At 35.6% G+C, this 19,411-nt stretch overlaps 1 protein-coding gene across 2 annotated transcripts in view; it reads right to left on the bottom strand.

Annotated features, from left to right (window-relative positions):
* spon1b (spondin 1b) overlaps nt 1–19,411 on the bottom strand; it is a 91,186-nt gene that overhangs the window by 57,846 nt on the left and 13,929 nt on the right. For both annotated transcript variants that reach the window (XM_028039946.1, XM_028039937.1), the window contains exons 3-5: nt 11,331–11,464; nt 2,464–2,537; nt 221–343 (exon numbers count right to left, since the gene is read on the bottom strand). In XM_028039946.1, coding sequence (XP_027895747.1) covers nt 221–343; nt 2,464–2,537; nt 11,331–11,464 — 331 coding nt within the window. The remainder of the gene's footprint in view (nt 1–220; nt 344–2,463; nt 2,538–11,330; nt 11,465–19,411) is intronic.

Below are 19,411 nucleotides of genomic sequence, written 5' to 3'. Positions count from 1 at the left end.
AACTAATAGTGAATGTCATTAGAATAATGCATAATGGATCATGTCAAAGGAAATTCTGATTCTTCAAGCCATTTCAATTGCCTTTTAAGTCCAGGAAAACAAAAACAAAAAGAAAAAGAAAAGTTCATACCAGTGACTGTGAGGAACAAACTAATAGCTGAAAACTAATCAGACACAGAGTGTATGTGAGTGTTGGGCTGAGAATGCTATAATTACTCACTTGGATAATCTTTTGGATGTACTTTTTCTGACCAATTGCCATAGAAGGTAAGTCTATATTTAGCAGTTCCACAAGCACAGCATTCGATTGCAGGTACCTCTGTGACTTCACCGGGAACACGCTCTGCAGGGAGATGGGATGTGAAAGATCGCAGATACTCAAATAGTACAATAATTCCACAGACCGGTCATCTACATAATATCATGATAAAAATGTTAATATTTTTCAACTTATTAAGGTAACATGTAAGTAGGTTTTGAATCATTTGTGACCTCATTCTTTTCAGCTTCAGTGCAAGCCAAATAAACAACTTCAACACAAAACCTAAGCTCTATAGATTCTCAGTGGAGGAACATAGACTGTTGTTTAAATAATAGTGTAGTTTTTTTAATAGGATGGGTTCAGTCAGCACCAAAACCAATCAAAGTAAGCATCACACTACAGAGGAAATTAAACAATCCTCCTGAGTTTGCTTTTATTCTAGTAGTGTATTCTCATATATTTAACCAGGAAACATAAGATAATGGATGGATGGATGGATGGATGTGCTTAAACCTAGAAGTCAGGAAATTACTACAATAAGAAAAAAGTGCATTGTTTAATCTGGTCCACATGAATGGTCAGACCAAAAGTCCCTGCAAAATACATAATATTGTCCCTTTTTACAAATGTTCAAAGGGAAACTCAGTGACTTTTGACTGATTTACATGATTTCTGACTACTGAATAGACAAAACTCCACTCAAACAAAACTATTTCAAAGTTATTATGGTGTACAATCCTAAACAATTACTTGGGCAAATTTAAATCATGATTGATAGCAATAAGAGGCAGTAAGAATCTAGCAAGCAGGAAAAGAAAAGAAAAGACACACAGACTCATAAATATTCTACTTTTGCCCTGGACCAAAGTTTCTGAAAGATAGGTCAAGGCGATAGTTTGAATATTTATGAATCACCCAATTATTTAGTGGAAATTTTCTCTTGACATCTAAGTTGCAGAAAGGCGAGTCAAACTTAAAGCACCTAACATATGTCAGAAAATCGAAACAGAGTGGCTTGATTGACTTGCGTAATAGCATGGAAAATTAGATTTTAGTGTGTAGCGAACAGCTTTATGAAGACAGGATTCCTCTGAGATTTAGCATGATAAAATCATTCAACCAGATATGGCTTTCATTGTACAATGAATGTTTGCGTTTGAGTGGAGAGACCCCTGTGAGTGTACCATTTTACCAGACTGTTGTGCTGATTTTAAGAGATTTTAAAAATGGTGACGCATTCTTTTTTGCGGAAATACAATCAATATAAAACCTCAGACATTGCCCTGGTGATCTCACAGTTTGACCGTGACGTCCGCCTCATGCTTCCTGAGTGTTTTGTTAGGACTGTGGGAGGGTTAAACAGTTTGTGTCCAGGATGTGTATGGTCTGCAGAGATGTTGGCTGACTTTCTTCTTTCCCTAGAGCTGTACATGTACTTTATGTAGAGAGACTGGTTTTCTGCTATATGTGGGCTACTGGCATTGAAAGATGGATGACAGGAGAAATCTAATGAAACATTCTTGATGATAATCTGAAGATGCAAGACAGTTATCCCTAGTACACAACTACAAATGGAAAGCAAATAAAGCTTATGAAAACCATCCATCCATCCATCAACATACTAAACAGCATACTAGTGACATTCCTTGTTTTAAAAATATTTATGTCTCTGTTGTCTAGCCTCTAGCTGCTTATTCTTGCTGGGCAGCATGGTGGGGGCTGTTCCCTATCTGAAGGAGTTACTGGGCAAGAGGCAGGGTACACCCTGGACATCATTTCATCACAGGACAATATATAGACACACAGGATAAGCAACCATGCACACACCAATGCAGAAAAGTTTAGAGAGACCAATTAACCTAATGCTAATATTTTTAGACTATATGTATTTTGTTATTACAGCCATTACTTAATTCAAGAATTAATTTGTTTTGATGCTGAGGATCACTAGTGTTCTTACAAATATCTGATGCGAATTTCATGTCAATAGGGATTTTTTGTATATTCATAGAGAAAATGCATCTATTTTCTCCCATGTAGTTTTTGAAACATGATGAGGGAGGTGTGAGGTTATCAGAATCAGAACACAGGGAAAATACTACATTTGGAGAAGGTTACAATAGCTGCATGATGACAAGTCTAGGTTGCAAAAATGAGCTGCAAAAGACAGAATGGAAGAGAAGATGGGCAGCTGTCATTACCTTTCTCACACAGTCGAATGGTGAGAGAACCTTGATCCTGGAAAAAGATGACTCTTTTCTGCACAATACTGGCCCTGCAGACACAGAGAACAGGTTTGGAAGAAATGTAGAGTAAGAATAAAGGTGAAAAAGAAAATGGAGAAAAGTTGGATGATCATAGGAGTGCAAAAGCTGCATGAAATTGAGATTTTTTAGAGTTTCTTTTCGATGTCTGATCCATGAAATCCTCCTCAAGACGGGAGGGTAATGGCTTCCCTGAGGTTTCATAATGGACACTGAGTACACATTTTTTCACAGGAAAAACACATTCTCAAATTCTCACAGCCAATCATCCTGTCGCAACAGAAGCAATCATACCCACAGATATGAAGAAGAGGGAGAAAAGACCAGGAGTTACATTAAGAAGAGAATATAGATCTGTGCAATTGTTGTAGACAAAACCAGGCTTTAACTGATGAGTTAATCTCGACTGAAAATTAAACTGCCCCATCTAAAATTGATTGTTTTTTACCAATGCTTTTACATTGTTTTGTAAAACGTGAGAATGGAGGACAAAGACAGCTCACATGCTTTGTTTTCTACCTCTTCTACTGATATTTTGAAAACAAAAAGTTACAAATAATGAGAGGAGCACAAAGGTGGGGTGCCCTTACAAAACTTTCCAAACAAACCTGCCAAATGTTCTTGCAGTAAATAATACAGTCTGTTGCAAATTCGTCAATCCCAATAAAACCATCAAATAGCCCAGTAAATGGTTCTAAAAGTCATCATGCTTTTCTGGTAAGGTAACAAACACACAGACAACTAAAATTCAGGAAAGACTGGAAGAATAAGCCAAAAACATAAAAAATACTATCCTTATAACAAACCTCAACTGTTTAAGAGTATTGTTCCATCAAAACTTGAAATTACTTGAACATAAGAAAAATCCAAACTGATACTGTAAGCAAGTAGTACTGTATATTACACTAGTGAGAAAATAAATAAATAGCTGTACTTTTCTTTTTATAAAAGTAGTGTGCTGCACGTACAATAGAGAGAAATAAAACTGCCTCAAAGTGAGCTGAACAATCCTGGCAATGAAGACAGAGGAGGGTGCGCCAACTGTAGGTAGGAGTTATCGGTTATATTGCTTCTATAAATCTTACGTGGGCTGAATGGTGCAGTAGACTCTGCAACATGGGGTGACTACTTGGGCATGAAATTGGAAAACAAAAGTGAAATATAATGACTATTACTGAGCCTGATCATTTTTTATCAAATTTTCTAATAGGTAAAGAAAAAAATGCTGGTAGTTTGTATTATTCACTAAGTCAGCGGAAGGATGCATCTTTAGGTACCCAAGTTCCAGCTCCCCTTTCCACTAGACATCTATGTTAAAATTTGGCTGTTTTTAAATAATTTGCTTTTTTTTTTTGTCAGTAAGCAGCCACTGCTAGTAAAACAAGGCAAATTGTATTAGAAGTGTGCAGAAAACTCGGTTACTGCATCTTGTAGGCACAAATAGGTAAAACTTCATATAAAACTTTATTCATGGTGTTTTAGCCTAATTCTTTAAATAAGAGTTAAACTATGAACTTAAGTATCTTTTGTGTTCATCTGCAATGTTTTGATACACATTTTTTCAGTTGTGTGTTTTTCTTCAACATCTGTAAAATTACTCTATGCATCAGAGTTTTAAATTTACTTTTGTTAGACATTTCTTTCCGGATTTTGTGACTAGAGTATTGTTCTACAACAAATTGATATCTTCTATTTGTTTTTAACAGCCATGCCACATTATCGTTACTAGTCTCCTTGCTTTCACTCCTCATATTTCCTTAAGGAAAAGTCCTAGTCAATGTTAGAATACATAACCTTTAATGAATACACTCTGCTATTTCAGTCAAAGAGCCATGCTAATGTCACCAACCTCTAACCAGACTACATGTTGCAACTCGGGAAATAATGAGAAAAGAAACACACTTCTTCTTTTATCTGATGAAGCCTCTACTGCACAAGATCAAACTGTTCTCTGACCAAATTTCTCATCTCAGTGTAGGGAGATGAATTAGACATGAACAGTACAAATATTTTTTTAACTGGTGCCTGATATTAAAAGTGATAGCAACACTCAGAGGTCATTACTCTTCACAGCAGAGGAAAGCAAGAAGCACGGCAGAATAAGTGAATTCATATGTGTCTGAATTCATGTCCTCTAGTTTTTATTCAGGGAACTTCAAGGATAAAAAGAGTGGTAGTTCTTAAAAACTGAACATGCTCCAAATAATCCTGTCGTGTGATCAATAAAAAACTGCGTCTGACTGTGACAAGACAGAGAAGTCATCTTGTCAAACAACTTCAGAGTCTCACAGTTTGACTTGTGTTGTCATTGACAGGCGAAGGGTGTTCCCCCTCCTCCCGGTACCAGCATCCGAATACTGATGGGGAAAATTAACCAGAGGTCGATGTGGGGTGAAAATGTGATGAACAGACAGCCGTAGGGCAGAGATGGAGAATTCTAAGTATAAACCTGATAACGATCACCAGGACAGCAAAACCTAGATTGGAAAAACAGTCTTTTCACTCACACACACTTGCTTTTCTCTCACCCTCCCTCTCTATTTTAGCTCTGGGTGGGAAACACTTTCTAGACACCAATAGACTTTTCAGGACTTTCTTGAGATTAAAGCACAGATTTGAGGTAAACTCATCAGAGCTACAAGAAAGACCTTTATCACCTGAGGTAGGAAACACAAAAATACCCACACAGTCTAATGTTCGTACACACTCTGCACTTTGTCACAGCCTGGGGGGCTTGCTTAAACAAGAACTTCATGCTTGCAAAAGATAAAAGTCAAAACAAGGCAGGAATATAAAAGAGCTTAGGGCTGAAAATACTCATCATAGCATGTGTCAGATGAAATGGGATGAAGACGTCAAGACAGGAAAAGGAAGGAAATTGGGTGGGTGAGTCATCATTATTGCAAGAATCTGAGAATATTTAATCAAGTTGTTTATGTTATCTGTTCTAATAGAAGCAAAACTTTCAAGTGTAAACCAGTTCTTTTCGCTCTACTCCAAATTCTATGTGCTTTAGGATTTCAAATATTATAATCTATATTAGATATGGTCATTTAGGCCAGGGACGGTACATCTAATATCTCAAATTACTTGCCTGAAAACCTTACAAATATTTTTCTTCAAGCAATATTTTTACTGCAGACTATTCTGAATTCATAACTTTTATAAACGTGTAACTATAGATTATTTTGAGTATATTTCAACAACTGTACATTTTTCTAAAAACATTGGATTGTTACTGATGTTCAAACTGTTTCTTCCTTCATACATTTTAAATCCAATGTTATTTGTCCTCAATTCCTGCTAGATTAAAAAAATAAATGAATAAACATCTGTATACCAACCATCACTGAACAGACTGGAGCATAGCTTCATATTTTAACAGTATTTAAATTTCCCCTAACTCTCTTGGAAATTATGTCTTAACAGAAAAAAATATGAAGGATAAGTAAGTTAAAAAGATAAATATGTTATGAAAGGGGGGGGGGATAAGCATTTTGTGGAGGTTTTACAGCTGCTGTTTCCTGCTGCCTGAGGCAACATTTCTAGGCAGCTCAACAAGATGAATGACAAGAATTTGACCAGCAGAGGAGGAGAAGGGCAGTCCTGACAGTACACAACCAGCCTCAAGAAGATAAGTTGTATACTGCATCTTCAAGTTGCTGTTAGTTCAAGTGCCAGGAACAAGTGAGACGAACAAAGATGGTGCATTATGGACTGTGCTATTTAAAAGATGCTGACATGGCTTGCTTGCCAAGAAACTGATAGCAGTGTTTGCAACAGGTGACTTCTCTCTCCAGGGTTCAGCTCACAATGTGTAAATTAGAAGGAAAAATGTCTCTAAAGAAGCAGCACTAACAAGACTGGCAAACCACAGCAGTACAGCCTGATCTGTGAATGTCCAGAAATAATCTGAATAACAAGTGTGTGACAACAACAAAAGTGTTTTCTTTTACTTTAACTGTGCCTTAAAAGTAACTTTCTTGTGAAATCTTGAAGGTTTCTTGATTAACAGTTTGACAAACTTTCCTAGGATGTTTCACAGTTTTCTTTTGGACAGTGGCTATTTTTACCATCAGTTTACAGCTTACACAGACTGCGATTAAAAAGTGAGGGAAGTTATAGAACCTATAAAAGGTATTCACTCCACTAGACGCTTTACCTTTTTCTTGCTTTTACAAATCAATCATGAGCAACAAAATCTGACTTTTTCACAAAAAAAAATGACCTTATATTGTCAAATTGAAAACAGATTTGTATAAAATAATGTCAATTAAATAAAAATATGTAACATAAAATGAATGTATAAATATTTGCCCCATTTAAAGTGAATGACCTCATTCAAAAAAAGGTCTAGTCAATAGTTTGTAATCTCACAATGAGTGGAATGGAGATCATCTGAATGTGTCTCAAGCGATTGTAATGTAAAGACTTCTGTGTCTGGGAGGTCAACTCACTGATTAATCAGTATTCCTGGCTTATAGCATGAAGACTAGGAGAGCACTACAAACAAAACATAGAATACGTTACTGAAAAGTATAAGCAAACGGATGGAAACAGAAAATCTCTGAGGCAATGAAATGAATAAAATGGAAGCAATATGACCCATGTGTAAATCTTCTAAGGTCAGGCGTTCTCACAAACTGAGTGACGGTGCAAGAAAGAGACAAATGAGAGAGGACTCCAGGACACCTGTGACTACGCTAGAGGAGTTACAAGATTCAGCAGCTGTGCATACAACAATTTAAAAATGTTATCCTAGAAGCAATTTAAAGTTGATTTAAACAAATCTGTGAGTATAACGCTACTATAACTAATACTTCTATATAGTGTAAAGCACTTTGAGGTCCTCTGAGAGTGATGTACAAGTACAAGCCATTTACCATTACCATTTACTTCTAAGAAAACTATAGCACTTTACAACTGACTCCTTTTATTTTTATGTTCCACTGTTTTTCGTCAGTTTACATCAGCTGTAATTATTCCCAACACAGTAAAGCTGGCGGAGCTTCCCCGTTTCTTGTCTTAATGTTAGAATAAACAAACTAGCTGCCAGCTGCAAACTTTGAAAGTGAGAGAAATAAAAAACATCTTATGTAATTCTTGGCAAATCCACATACAGTAAATTTTACAGCAGAAATTACTTTTCCTCCACTGTATTTGTTGAAATGTTGGTAAAGCCGATCTTAATGAAAAAAAAGGAGAGAAAAAAAGCTTCAGTCTTTATGGTATTACAGCTTCTACTGGTGGTTTGAGATAGCAATTTTTTTTCAAGTTATTAGATCTAAACCCCCGGAGGGAGAAGAAAAAAACTAAGAGTCCAAAAGGGCACAAAGACATATTGAAAGACCAATTTAAGGAAGTTGGAGTTGGAACCAGTTCCAGTTAACATGGAGATAAGTGTTTGACATCCTCAAGACTGAACATATTACAGACTGAACATAAACACAAGAAGGAAATGTTTGGCTCTAAGGATTATTAAATTAAGTGATGTTGACACCCGTTTGCATAAAGAAGTCAGATTTAGTCTTGTGTAGTAAAGTTGATTTTTGATTAATTGTTTTCATCAAACAGATTCATTATCAGTAATGTCTTCCTTCACATGCACTGAAGTGTTTAAAAAAGTACTTGACTTTAATATTTATTATGGCTTTTCCCCCTCCTTACTTGCATGTTTAGGATTATCAGACATGCACCTAAAAAACAAAAATTTAGTTTTCAAAATTCTGATTTATCCAAATCAACATGACCTCATGAAAATTAAAAGGAAATTTCTTCTGGGTTAAAGTCTGATCTTTGTCCTTTTTGTTTCTTAATCTATTCAGAGGTGAAAATGGTGTGCTTTGGATACAACTCAAGTGTTCTTGACCTTTTGCTCAATACTGGTGGCCTGACATTCTCCTTCATAATTTTCTGAAAGAGTGCAGAGTTCATGTATCCATCAATTTGACCATGTCCTGAAGCAACCTCAGACCTTTATGTATTAACATGGTCCCCAAAAACTTCTACTTTCGCTTTGTCAGTTCACAGATTATCTTCCCTAAAGTCTTTGGTAAAGACATTCTTGGCCATTTAGTTTCTAGCCTGAAAATCTCCTATGGATGCAATTTTTGGACAGTTTCTTTCTTATTGTTGAATCATGAAGGCTGAGCATAAGAGAGGCAAATGAAACCTTTTCTGCTTTGTACGTTGTTCTGTGATCTTTTTTGATTTCCTGGATCAACCAGTGCATTATTTCAGTAATTTTGGTGAGCTGGTCATTCTTGGCAAAGTTCAGCACTGTTCCATCTGTTTTCTGTTATTTTCCATCTGTAGATAATGCCTCTCATTCTGAATCATGGAAGTCCTAAAGCCTTAAAAATGACTTTGCAGCCTGTCGGACAGTTTCTATTATCTGTGTGTTTTGGATTACACACAGCTTGAATTTGATAGCTCGTTTTCCTTAAGAAATCATGCATTTAAATTTGCAGTTTGTATGTATTCAGTTCTCTTTATTTGATTTGACAATTTGCTTAATGGTCTGAAACATTTAAGTGCACAACTGAAGAAATCTAAACTAGGGCTAATCATTTTCACTCCAGTGTGGCCTATTAACATAGTGTTGTAGACAAAAATAGCCTAACAAGGTAAAACTAAGACTTATAATACAAAGAGTTTGTATGAGGTAATCCTAAATTTCTATCTTGGACAATTGTGACAGTAATATGAGGTGAATTTGAAATAGCAGATGTTCCACAACACAGGGTCAGATTTATTGAACCAGCAATTACTGGAGATGGCTACATGCCATCTGTCATACAACGGCAGTAGATAAATTAAAAGCAACAGCTGTGCTTGTGCTGTGGAGGTAAGGGCAAGTTAAAGCTTATCGCTTAGTGGAGGAAAAGATGCATGTCAGGGAGTTTATTCCCTTCAGGTAGTCAGAAAAGGAGACAGAAATGAACAAGAGAGAAACATTTTTCTTTGCAAGGTTTACCTGTTTATCATTTATATTTCTTATTTGTCAAAAAATGTCTTGAAGGTATGTGCAGTGCTATCACTCCATGTAGTGCACATTTGTTATATTTTTTTGGCACATTGCTTGAATAACATCTCATCATGTATTAATAGTAAGTGATTTCTGTTATCATAGAATATTACATTTACAGAAGCACAAATTGCAGCTGATGTGCATGAATTCAGTCCCTCCGGGCTGTTACATTTCGCTCTTCTGGCTCTGTTCTGTTTTTCTAACGAACCAATTTTTACTCAATGGTAATACAGCCTGCTGCTCCTTTTGGAAACAAAACATGTTGGAAATAAATGTGTTTATCATAACAGTCCAGAGGCTGTCATGAAGTCTGCTGTATTCAATCAAAATTGAATGCAGTTCCAAAATACCCATTTGGTTTTTGCGTGGCAACATAAAAAACTTTTTCCACACACTGTCTTTATTTTTAAATTGGTTTACGTTAAGTTTTTTTTCTCTTTTTCCTTAAACTGAGTAAAATCCTCTAAAAGTTCAGAAGTGAGTGGTCCGGTTTCTGAAGTGAAACGGTAACCCTGCCTTTCCATCCTTTGTTGAATAACAACTCAGATAATGGGCTAAATATACTAAGGTAAGCCAAAGGGAATACTGGTGACTTTTGGTAGACTGTGTCTGGTTTATCCCAACGTGTTGGCATGTGAAAAATTTCAGTAGATGAAGTGATATTATGAATCTTCTTTCAGTCAAGTGCAAAACAGCAAAAACGTTAAAACTTCACTTTAACTGAGTAACTGCGGAGGTTCAAGTTTGTCTGATCTGAAGAGACTATCCCTTCTGAGTATCGACAAGAATGTTTGGGTTTGTCTTACCTGTTGACACTACAATTTGACCTAATGAAGGAAGGAAAGAAAAAATGAAGGAATAAAAGACAGAGGGAAGAAACCAAAAAATATATATCTCCCATTAAGCAAAGCTCCCTGTAAGTCATCCAACTCTCATTAAAGCAAAATGTCACTTACTAATAGCTGACAGGCAATATGCACACTTCCAGTTAGACTGAGCAATTTAATTGTCAGGATAAACCTTTAAATAGCTGCATAATGTCATTTATCTGATTAATATTCCCAGACCATCACCAATGGTGAAAAAACACTGGGGAAAATGACACTAACATTGCTTTCAATGGAGCTCCAAAATGATAAGGTACTGAACAGCCATTTAAATCCTCAAACATGAAGACCACACTATTATAAGTAAAGATTTATTTGAAATTTTAAAGTGTTTGCACACCCATTTTAACGATGAGACACATACTCTTTGAAAGTAACACGGATTCTCAAAATCACACCTGTTTTAAACAATAAATTGTACCCAGTAATTATCATCTTCAGCTGTGTTGTGAAGATCATCGCTTTACAAGAGCTAAGGTATGCTGTGCTTCTAGGCAAAAAAAACCCAAAACAACACCTGGAGTCACCGACTTCACTTTAGCCAGGAACACCTGCTTGTAAGGTCAAAGGTAACTGGGCACTTCATTTATTAAGATGTTGAAATAGTAGTCCCAACACATTTTTTTTTCTTTTCAAAAGAGCAAACTCAACTTAAAAATTTGAAGGAGAAGCAAAAAACATGAACTATGTAAAAAATTTAAAACACGTTTTTTTGCACTAATTTAAGTCAGTCATTTAACTGCTGTTATCTTAATATACACGCAAATACTAAATCCAATAGTTTTTTGATATTGCAACCCTGATATTTAATGGAAAACAGTCATTCAATATCCGTTGTAGCTCTGCACATAAAGATACGAGAATAATTAGATAAGGATAAAACTTACTTGAGAATAACACACCCAGTACCACTGGGTGGTGCAGTCCACAAGACCTGTATCCTGGTTCTTCTGCGAGGTGTGCTCTCTGTCACCGCAGGAGGACAGTTGGTCATGAACTGGGTGTCGTCATTATCGATGATCTGGCAAAGAATAAGTGGTATTATGCAAATATCATATCAGATTTACAGAAGTCACTCTACAAAGATCCAAAACATACATTGTCTCTTAAACAGATCAATTTATGTTGCTTTGTGCAGAAAAAGTGGATAAAGTTGAAGATCCAACAGTAAAAGTTCAACTTAACACACAGAGTGGGAGCTTGGAGCTACAGCAGTGACACATAGAAGAATTACGTCACAGTTTGATGTATTATAATTATTCTCACTTTGCACTTTGACTTTAGTAGAGTACAAGTAGCTGAAATTGTAGCACGTATTTTGTCTTTAAAGTGAATAATGATTTTCGGCTGATGTGCTTATGCAGCATCAAAATTTTATTAAATATGAGACCCATGTTCAAAATGTTTATCTTCTGAATTATGAATGTGACTGAATTTATCAATTTAACTTGTGTGAACTGGACTTAGAACTAGTTCTTGATAGGGGAACTAGATTTGCGCAACATACATGTTGCGCAAATCTATGCAAATTTACTATTTAGTAAATTTACTATATAGTAAACCTTAAAACTTACTTTAAGATAAAGGTTGTGATGTGATTTTATTGAATCAATGTGAAATCATGACATTTCTTTCTTTTAACTCATGTAAAACAATAGTTTTATTTTACATTATTTTCAAAGTGATGATGAAAGACAGCAGAAATATTAGATGGCTACCATGTCATCTCTATAATTATTTTTCACGTCAGGGAACCACAACATCTCGTCTCCTTTGAAGGACAGGAAGTAATAGAGTGTTTGTCAGGGCTTAATAAATATGTATTCTCTGATGCCAACAATGATTTTTTGATCGTTACATCCGGAAAAATATTATTTCACAGCATGATAATTAATCTTCACACAATGTCTCTTATCTTTATTTGTTTGTAGGAGGTGGGTTGGTGATCTGACAATGTTGATCTGACACTTTTTTAATCTGACACATGCAATTTTTAATAAAACTGATATGCATAATATATAAACCGTAGAGCTCAATTTTGCTGCTCTATAGAAAATAATTACTTTAATCTTTTAGTTCTCTCAACACATAACTATAGCTTTTCTGTACACATCACTGGAATTTGGTATTTGACTCCATCTTTTAAGCTGCTCGTAAAACAGGTTGCTATGGGCGGTTTGCTGTCATTTACACTTTATTTGCACAGTTTCAGTTGTCACTGGAAACAAGAAGTAGATGGGGAAAAAAAGACAATTCAACAAAGAGACGTTTTTCACATTTGATCAAGATAAAAACTATTTTGTGAATGCGAAGGGAGGGTGATTTTGGGGGGGGGAAATGACAAAAGGTTTATTTCTTTCACCACTTCATGTGTATGTGGGGATGTTCAGTCATGCAATTTGGCCTTAACTTATCAAGTAGTACTCTCTGTGACCAATCTTTGGCAGTAAGTTGAGCCAAGAGCAAAGCTGTGGGAAAGAAAAACCTTGTCAAAGTCCTAAGATGATGTTCTGGATAATAGCAGACTTGTACATTCAAGACATGTACTTCCCAGTTGTCTCAATACTTAAACCGTGTCACGAACCTTACAGACTAAACACATAGCGAAACAGAACCTCATGTGGTCCTATGACCTTGTAGCATGTGTTCCCCAGCTGTCTCTCTGTAATAATAACAAAGACTCAGCATTCTTTCCCAGAAATCCTTCTTGACGTAAACTCACTAACAGTTTCCCTTTTGGAGCTTTTCTCGCTGATGAATAATTTCCATATTTCTACGGTGACTGATCCACCTTTGATTTACATTTTTTGTTGCTTTTGTCACTAAGACTGAAGCTCTGTCAGTCAAACGCTGAAACAAACAACTCACTAAAAGGCAAATGAAGAGACAGATTTCAGAAAGAACCAAACAAAGGAGAATGAAAGCAAAAAGAGGCTGCCTTTTGACAGAAATATAAAGGTAGATTTGCATCGTGCAAATTTAAATTGAAGTTAAATCTACTGAGACGTAAACATTAAATACAACGATGCTTTGGAGACAAAAAGAAAATTGAGATGCTCTGAAGAGATGCTAAACATGCATAAACATGTTCATGGAGAAAAGCAAACCAGTAATACTAACCACACTGGTTTTGTTTATGAAGCAAGTCAGTTCATATCACTGATCCCAAAGTATGGTTCAAGATAGGTCTGATTAAATATTCTTACAGTCAACTTAATACACTAAATCTCAAGTCAAATGGACACAGTGAAATCCCAAACATAAACTTATAAGCATTAATTATTTAGAAAAAAAGACTAAACAATATTACAAAATTATCTGATTAATGATTTTATAGTCCAATTCTGTATCAGATATAAAACACATTTTACTCACTCTTTATTCTCATCTCTCAACACATTGCTATTAGCTCTGTGTGATCAGGTAGGAGCATCAACACCAGCTGCACATCATCCAGATGGCTGAATATGTCATATCACTGGAATGCAATCCCTTAAATCATTACACTTGGAATAAACTATTGCAGTCAAAACAATACTGTGTAATGTTATTGTAACCGATAATATGATGAAAATATGTGAATATATCCATTTAAAAATGTTCTCAGATGAACTTTAAATTCTAAAGTGTGTTTTCCAAATACCAGAAACAATTTATTGCTAGAAAAAAGCTGGGTGTCTTTTTTTTTTTTCAAAGTACTTGAAGAACATTTTACAAATTGATAAGTATTTTGGTTTAGGGTATATTTCCATTGTTACTGTTACTGTTTGAGAAGCAGAGTTGTCCCAACCACAACCACAACCATATGGAGAATGTGTGGCATATTTTCGATGGCAGAGTCCATGCAAAGGAATGAACCAATTTATGAAAACTCAGTTCTGCCATAAATGATTCTGTTTCTGTCACCAACTGCAAACACTATATTATTTGAAAGCAGAGGCTCTACTCTTTACATTGATGTTTTTCCAAGTGTGACAAAGGCTTGGCAAGTTAGCACGCAAAAACACTTTTGCTGTTGTGTGGTCAAAAGTTCTGTTTCCCTCAAAACCACTGCAGATGTCTCATACTAAACTGATACAACAGCTCAATAGTGGATAAAACAGGGAAAGCCACTTCACCAGTTTAGCAGTATTTCAGATATTTAAAACAAAAGCTAATCAATATTTATCGACAACAAATGATATGAAATTACTGTATCATGATACTTTTTCAGCCATGTCGTCCAGCGATAGTCTGCGCTAGTATCAAATTACAGCTTAGATCTATACTATGTGCATTAATTATGCAGCACACTGCACAATTAATGCACATTGCCCAGCCCTGCTCCACTCATATCAATCAGATTTTCACCTGACTCACTCTGTGGTTACAAGTGCCAAAACGAAACTGGAAGATGTTAAACAAAGCTAAAAATGGAAGAAATTATGCTAATAAAGCAGCAGAGAGCAAAGTCAGAAGTCTGGAATTGATTTTAAACTGAGAGCAGCTTAAAGTAATAATGCATGTTTACTTCAGGCTCAGGACTGTAATTAGAGTTCATTAGTCTGGTTGGATTGAGTTCAGGCACAATGTCTGTGGCCTCGGACCGGGTCAGGTTGGACTTTTAGACCCAATCTAAACTCCGTTTTAAACTGACAACTTGGTTGTTTACATAAAGACAAAGATAGTTTTAGAGGAATGAGTGATGAAATGATATATGCACTACTGAAATTGCTCATAATTCAATTAAACTCTCAGCAAATCTAATGCAGCACAATTTAAAATTGATCAATGATACCAGTGCATGTACAAACTATTGAGCTAGTGAAGAATAGAGTAGCAAGACAGGTTAGTGTGGGAAGACTGTCAAAAGAGGTGTTTGTTTTCTTTGCAGAGTCTGGCATGTCAGTGAGAGTCCACGGTTTGTCTATCTCAATCTCGCTCAATCTCTTGCTCCCACTTCAGTCGGTAAATACAGATGCTTTAGAGTGCCTGCACAAGCAAACGCAGAGCTCTGTTCAAACACACTCACACAAAGTCTGGGTGACAGGCACGGCAGACCTACGATCCTCTGGAGAAATCTGACAGAAACGGCTGATATTAGCGGGCACATGTGTGTGTTTGTTGGTCGCTGTGTGCACACACACATTCCAGGATAGCAATTAAATGTCATGCAGTTGCAAAGCAGTGAATATAGTTAAAACCATTGGGACTTTAGTTCAAATATGAGAAAGAAGAAAAGAATTACAAAGAGACAGAATGATAAATTGAAATGTCACATCTCCACTTGAGGATGAGCTCATTTCAGAGAATCACAAAGTTTTCTTGTCTTGATGAAGACCTCGGAGGCACCGACATTTTGCCTGAAGTTTTTCATCAATCAAAGCAGTTCTATTACTGCAGAACACCTCTGAGATCTTGGGGCTATCATCAATATTGCATCATATTACATTCGATGTCTCACCCACCCAACCATAGCAGCAAAGTCACATGTGAAAACAGCCACCCTTTGAAAGTCCCTTTACTTTCCAACATATGATTCTCTGACTTGAACTGTACAACTTCACAAAGCAACAATTAGGAAAATGTTTTGCATACTGTTCACTGAGTATCACAACTCACACTCTTCCACATATAAATCCATACTTTCAGTATAATGATTGGAATATCCATATCAACCAGCTAGTCTGCAAGAATCCTAAAGCTGTTGTTTTTATAAACAAATTTCTGTTGTTTTTATGTTCACAAATACCAAAGAATGAGCAAGAGTCTGTTCTGTTTTGAAAAGAAAGCCTCATTTTCTGCCTTTTCACTTAGTCGTGACCTTTTCTTGTCATTTGTCTTTTTGTGTGAATGCCATTAAGGTGTGTTGTAAAAAGCTTTGACAATATCAGGCAAGTCTATCACGTGGACAACATATCACGGAAACAAAGTAAGTAATATGTAGAGGCAAAATATCACACAAAAAAGTGAAAGAACTGGACTGTTTGACACTGATCATTTACACATAAAAACACATTTCATTACTAATCAATCAACCAATCAAGTTTATTTGTATAGCACATTTCAGCAACAAGAAAGTTTAAAGTGCTTTACATCACAAAAACAAATTATACAGCCATAAACAACACAGTCAACAATTAAAACAAAACATTTCATCTGGTGGCAGTATTACACATCAGAATGTATAATATCATGCATGTGTATTATCAATGTTTCATTTATAATGTTTCAAAAGAAACTCTAAACAGGTGTGTTTAAAAAAGGTCTTTGGTTTTTATATCTGGAAAAAGAAAATCCCTGAAAACCTGAAACATGCAGAAACTGTTGGCACCTTTTAGACAGGACAAAATGTGTTTGTTTGCTTCAGATTTTAATCAAAGAATCTCACTAATGAACTGTTGACTGATTATAAATGAGAGATTGAAGCAAAAGATTGAACACAGTCAACACTGCTGTAACAGAGAATAATGATCCCTGGATAAATATCTTTTGCTACCTATTCACCTGATTTAAAACTGTAGTTTAATGTTTGTCTTTATTATGTCAGGCAATTAGGTGTTTGACATACTAAGCTGAGTTCCTGTAAAGCACTTTTGATTGTCTTGTATATAATATGAGCAATATAAATAAACTTCCCTTGTCTTACCTTCTGTAAATGAAACAGTAAAATGTCCAATATATGTAGCAAGTAAACATTTTAATAATTTCACTTGAGGATTTTCACAAATAGTAGTAGTAGTAGAAATACTAGTAGTTGCTAAAGGCAATATTTTATTTGTTGTTTGCTATTGTTTGTTTGTTGCCACTGGTTTGTCACTTGTCTTGTTGTTGCCACTATTACAGGAGTAACGACCAGCAGTGTGGTGCTTAACATACACCAACAATACAAAGTATTCAAGCTGAAGATATCCCATCTGGGAGCATCCATCAACAAATTACTGTTCTAGATCTTCCCCAAGTATCCCGAAGGGGATATAACCAATGATGTTTGCACCATTATCATCTTGTTATGTCAGTAACATTGTGATATGTGTCATTATTGGCACTGTGCTGTCCTCAGGATACAGATGCTTCATTCAATTCTAATTATGGTTTGCTGTCATCTCCAAGGTACCATTTGCACTTTATTTAAATATTGTGATAACACTTTTCACACAGATTCAAAGCATTATGGGAGTCAACATTTGCATTGCAATAGCTATTCTCTGTAACATTTGTGCAACAGATGTGCACTGATGTATGTAGGAGTGTCTAATATTTTAAAAACGTCAAGGTAATGCATTGCTTGATCGGCAACATAATTACATACAGGCAAGTGTTGATAATGTTTTATCATTTATGCTAATATTTATTAGCACAAAATGGTGGTCCACACAACTTGCATAATAACTGTCCTTAGAGGATTTAATGAAAAGAGGTGACAACCATCCTGTCACAGTGTACAGGAACATCAGCTGCAGAGAACTGGACTTTATTGCGAAAGAAAAATTAGGTCTTAAAAAAAATCGCTCCCAAGTTGCACACACAAACAAGAACAGTTGGTCTACCACAAACTCTAACGGAGGCAGAGGCAACATGTTTTTCTACTGCAACCACTGGAATGGATCAAAACCACTCTCGTGTAATGCTTTCCTTTCCACCAGATGTCTTCGAAACTGAGCTCTGTGTAAACACACATCTGTTTTAGTTCTGATAAAACTGACATCTACAGACTAGATTAGTCAGACAGGATGACAAACATAGGAACACCACAGGGAATCCAATCAATTTTCAAAACCAAACAACCTCGGCAAAGTCCCAATGCTACATCATGCCACAATTAGTATGCACAGTGTAATAAGTTACAGGAAGATTTTGTTCATAGTGAAAACATGCTTTATTATCAGCATTTCGAACTGGACAGAATTATACACCCATTGTAAAAAATTAAAATTTCTCTCATTTTAGAAAAAAAAAAAATATATATATATATATATTTTTTTTTACCTCAAATAAAACAAAAACAAGTTTGTATACATTGTTAAGCAACACACCAGAAATGTTAAATAAATATTTGAGGGAATAAACCCTGACTTTCATTTTGTCAGACACATATTATTGTGTCTGACATCCATATTATTGTTGGATTCAGAAGATCACCCAGTCAGAACCTCACCGAATGATGTGAGCTTCTGTTGGAATTCAATTAGCACTGGAATGCAATAGCTGTAAAAAAAAAAAATAATAATAATAATCAAGTCTTATTTTAGAGCTGCGTATTTGGAAATAATTATTTTTATCTCCACATACAGTTAGTCGCAGCTATGTGGCCTGTTGGGCAAAATAAAACATTCAACTTTAAGCTGAATCCTTAAAAGGCCAAATTATCATCAACTATGAAAGAAAAACAAAGTAGATACGTAGTTACTCCCACACTATAAAAAAAGTCCTAAACACAAACCATATCACTTAACTAAATGTACACCTTTTCCTAATACAAACATAATTTAACAGAAGCATATCATAAGCAAAAGTCACAAGCAAGATGTTGATTACTAACAAGACGTGCTTCATTTGTGTTTTGATCCAAAATACCTGCATAACAATCAGTGCGAAAGCAGTTCAAGCTGACTTCTACAATTGCTTTAAGTTGCTCCACAGTCATGTATTACATATATAATACAATTTATCTTTTTTAGTCCCTATGGAGCCTATTTTGACAAGCTCCATCTTGTCCTTGTGTTCTGTCTCTGTTTATAAAGTCTTTGTTAAAAAATGGATTTACCTTGAGGTGTTTTCTGACTGGACTTTCTGAACCTGTCATTGAACTGCAGCATGATTAGTTTTCCATTATCAAACCTTTTTTTGTTTGCTTTATCTCTAGTTTCCCTTTGTCCTCATTTTGGCTGAGCCTTACCACATAATAGTGCAGCTACTTTTAACAAATTAATCTATATGTATGAGCCTTCTTGTGTTTACATGTGTTGCTGTCTTTCCAGTCTATTTT

This window comes from Xiphophorus couchianus, chromosome 2 (assembly GCF_001444195.1).
Source record: "Xiphophorus couchianus chromosome 2, X_couchianus-1.0, whole genome shotgun sequence".
NCBI classification, from domain to species: domain Eukaryota; kingdom Metazoa; phylum Chordata; class Actinopteri; order Cyprinodontiformes; family Poeciliidae; genus Xiphophorus; species Xiphophorus couchianus.
Note: the sequence above shows the minus strand (reverse complement) of the source record. Positions and strands in the feature narration are given on the sequence as shown.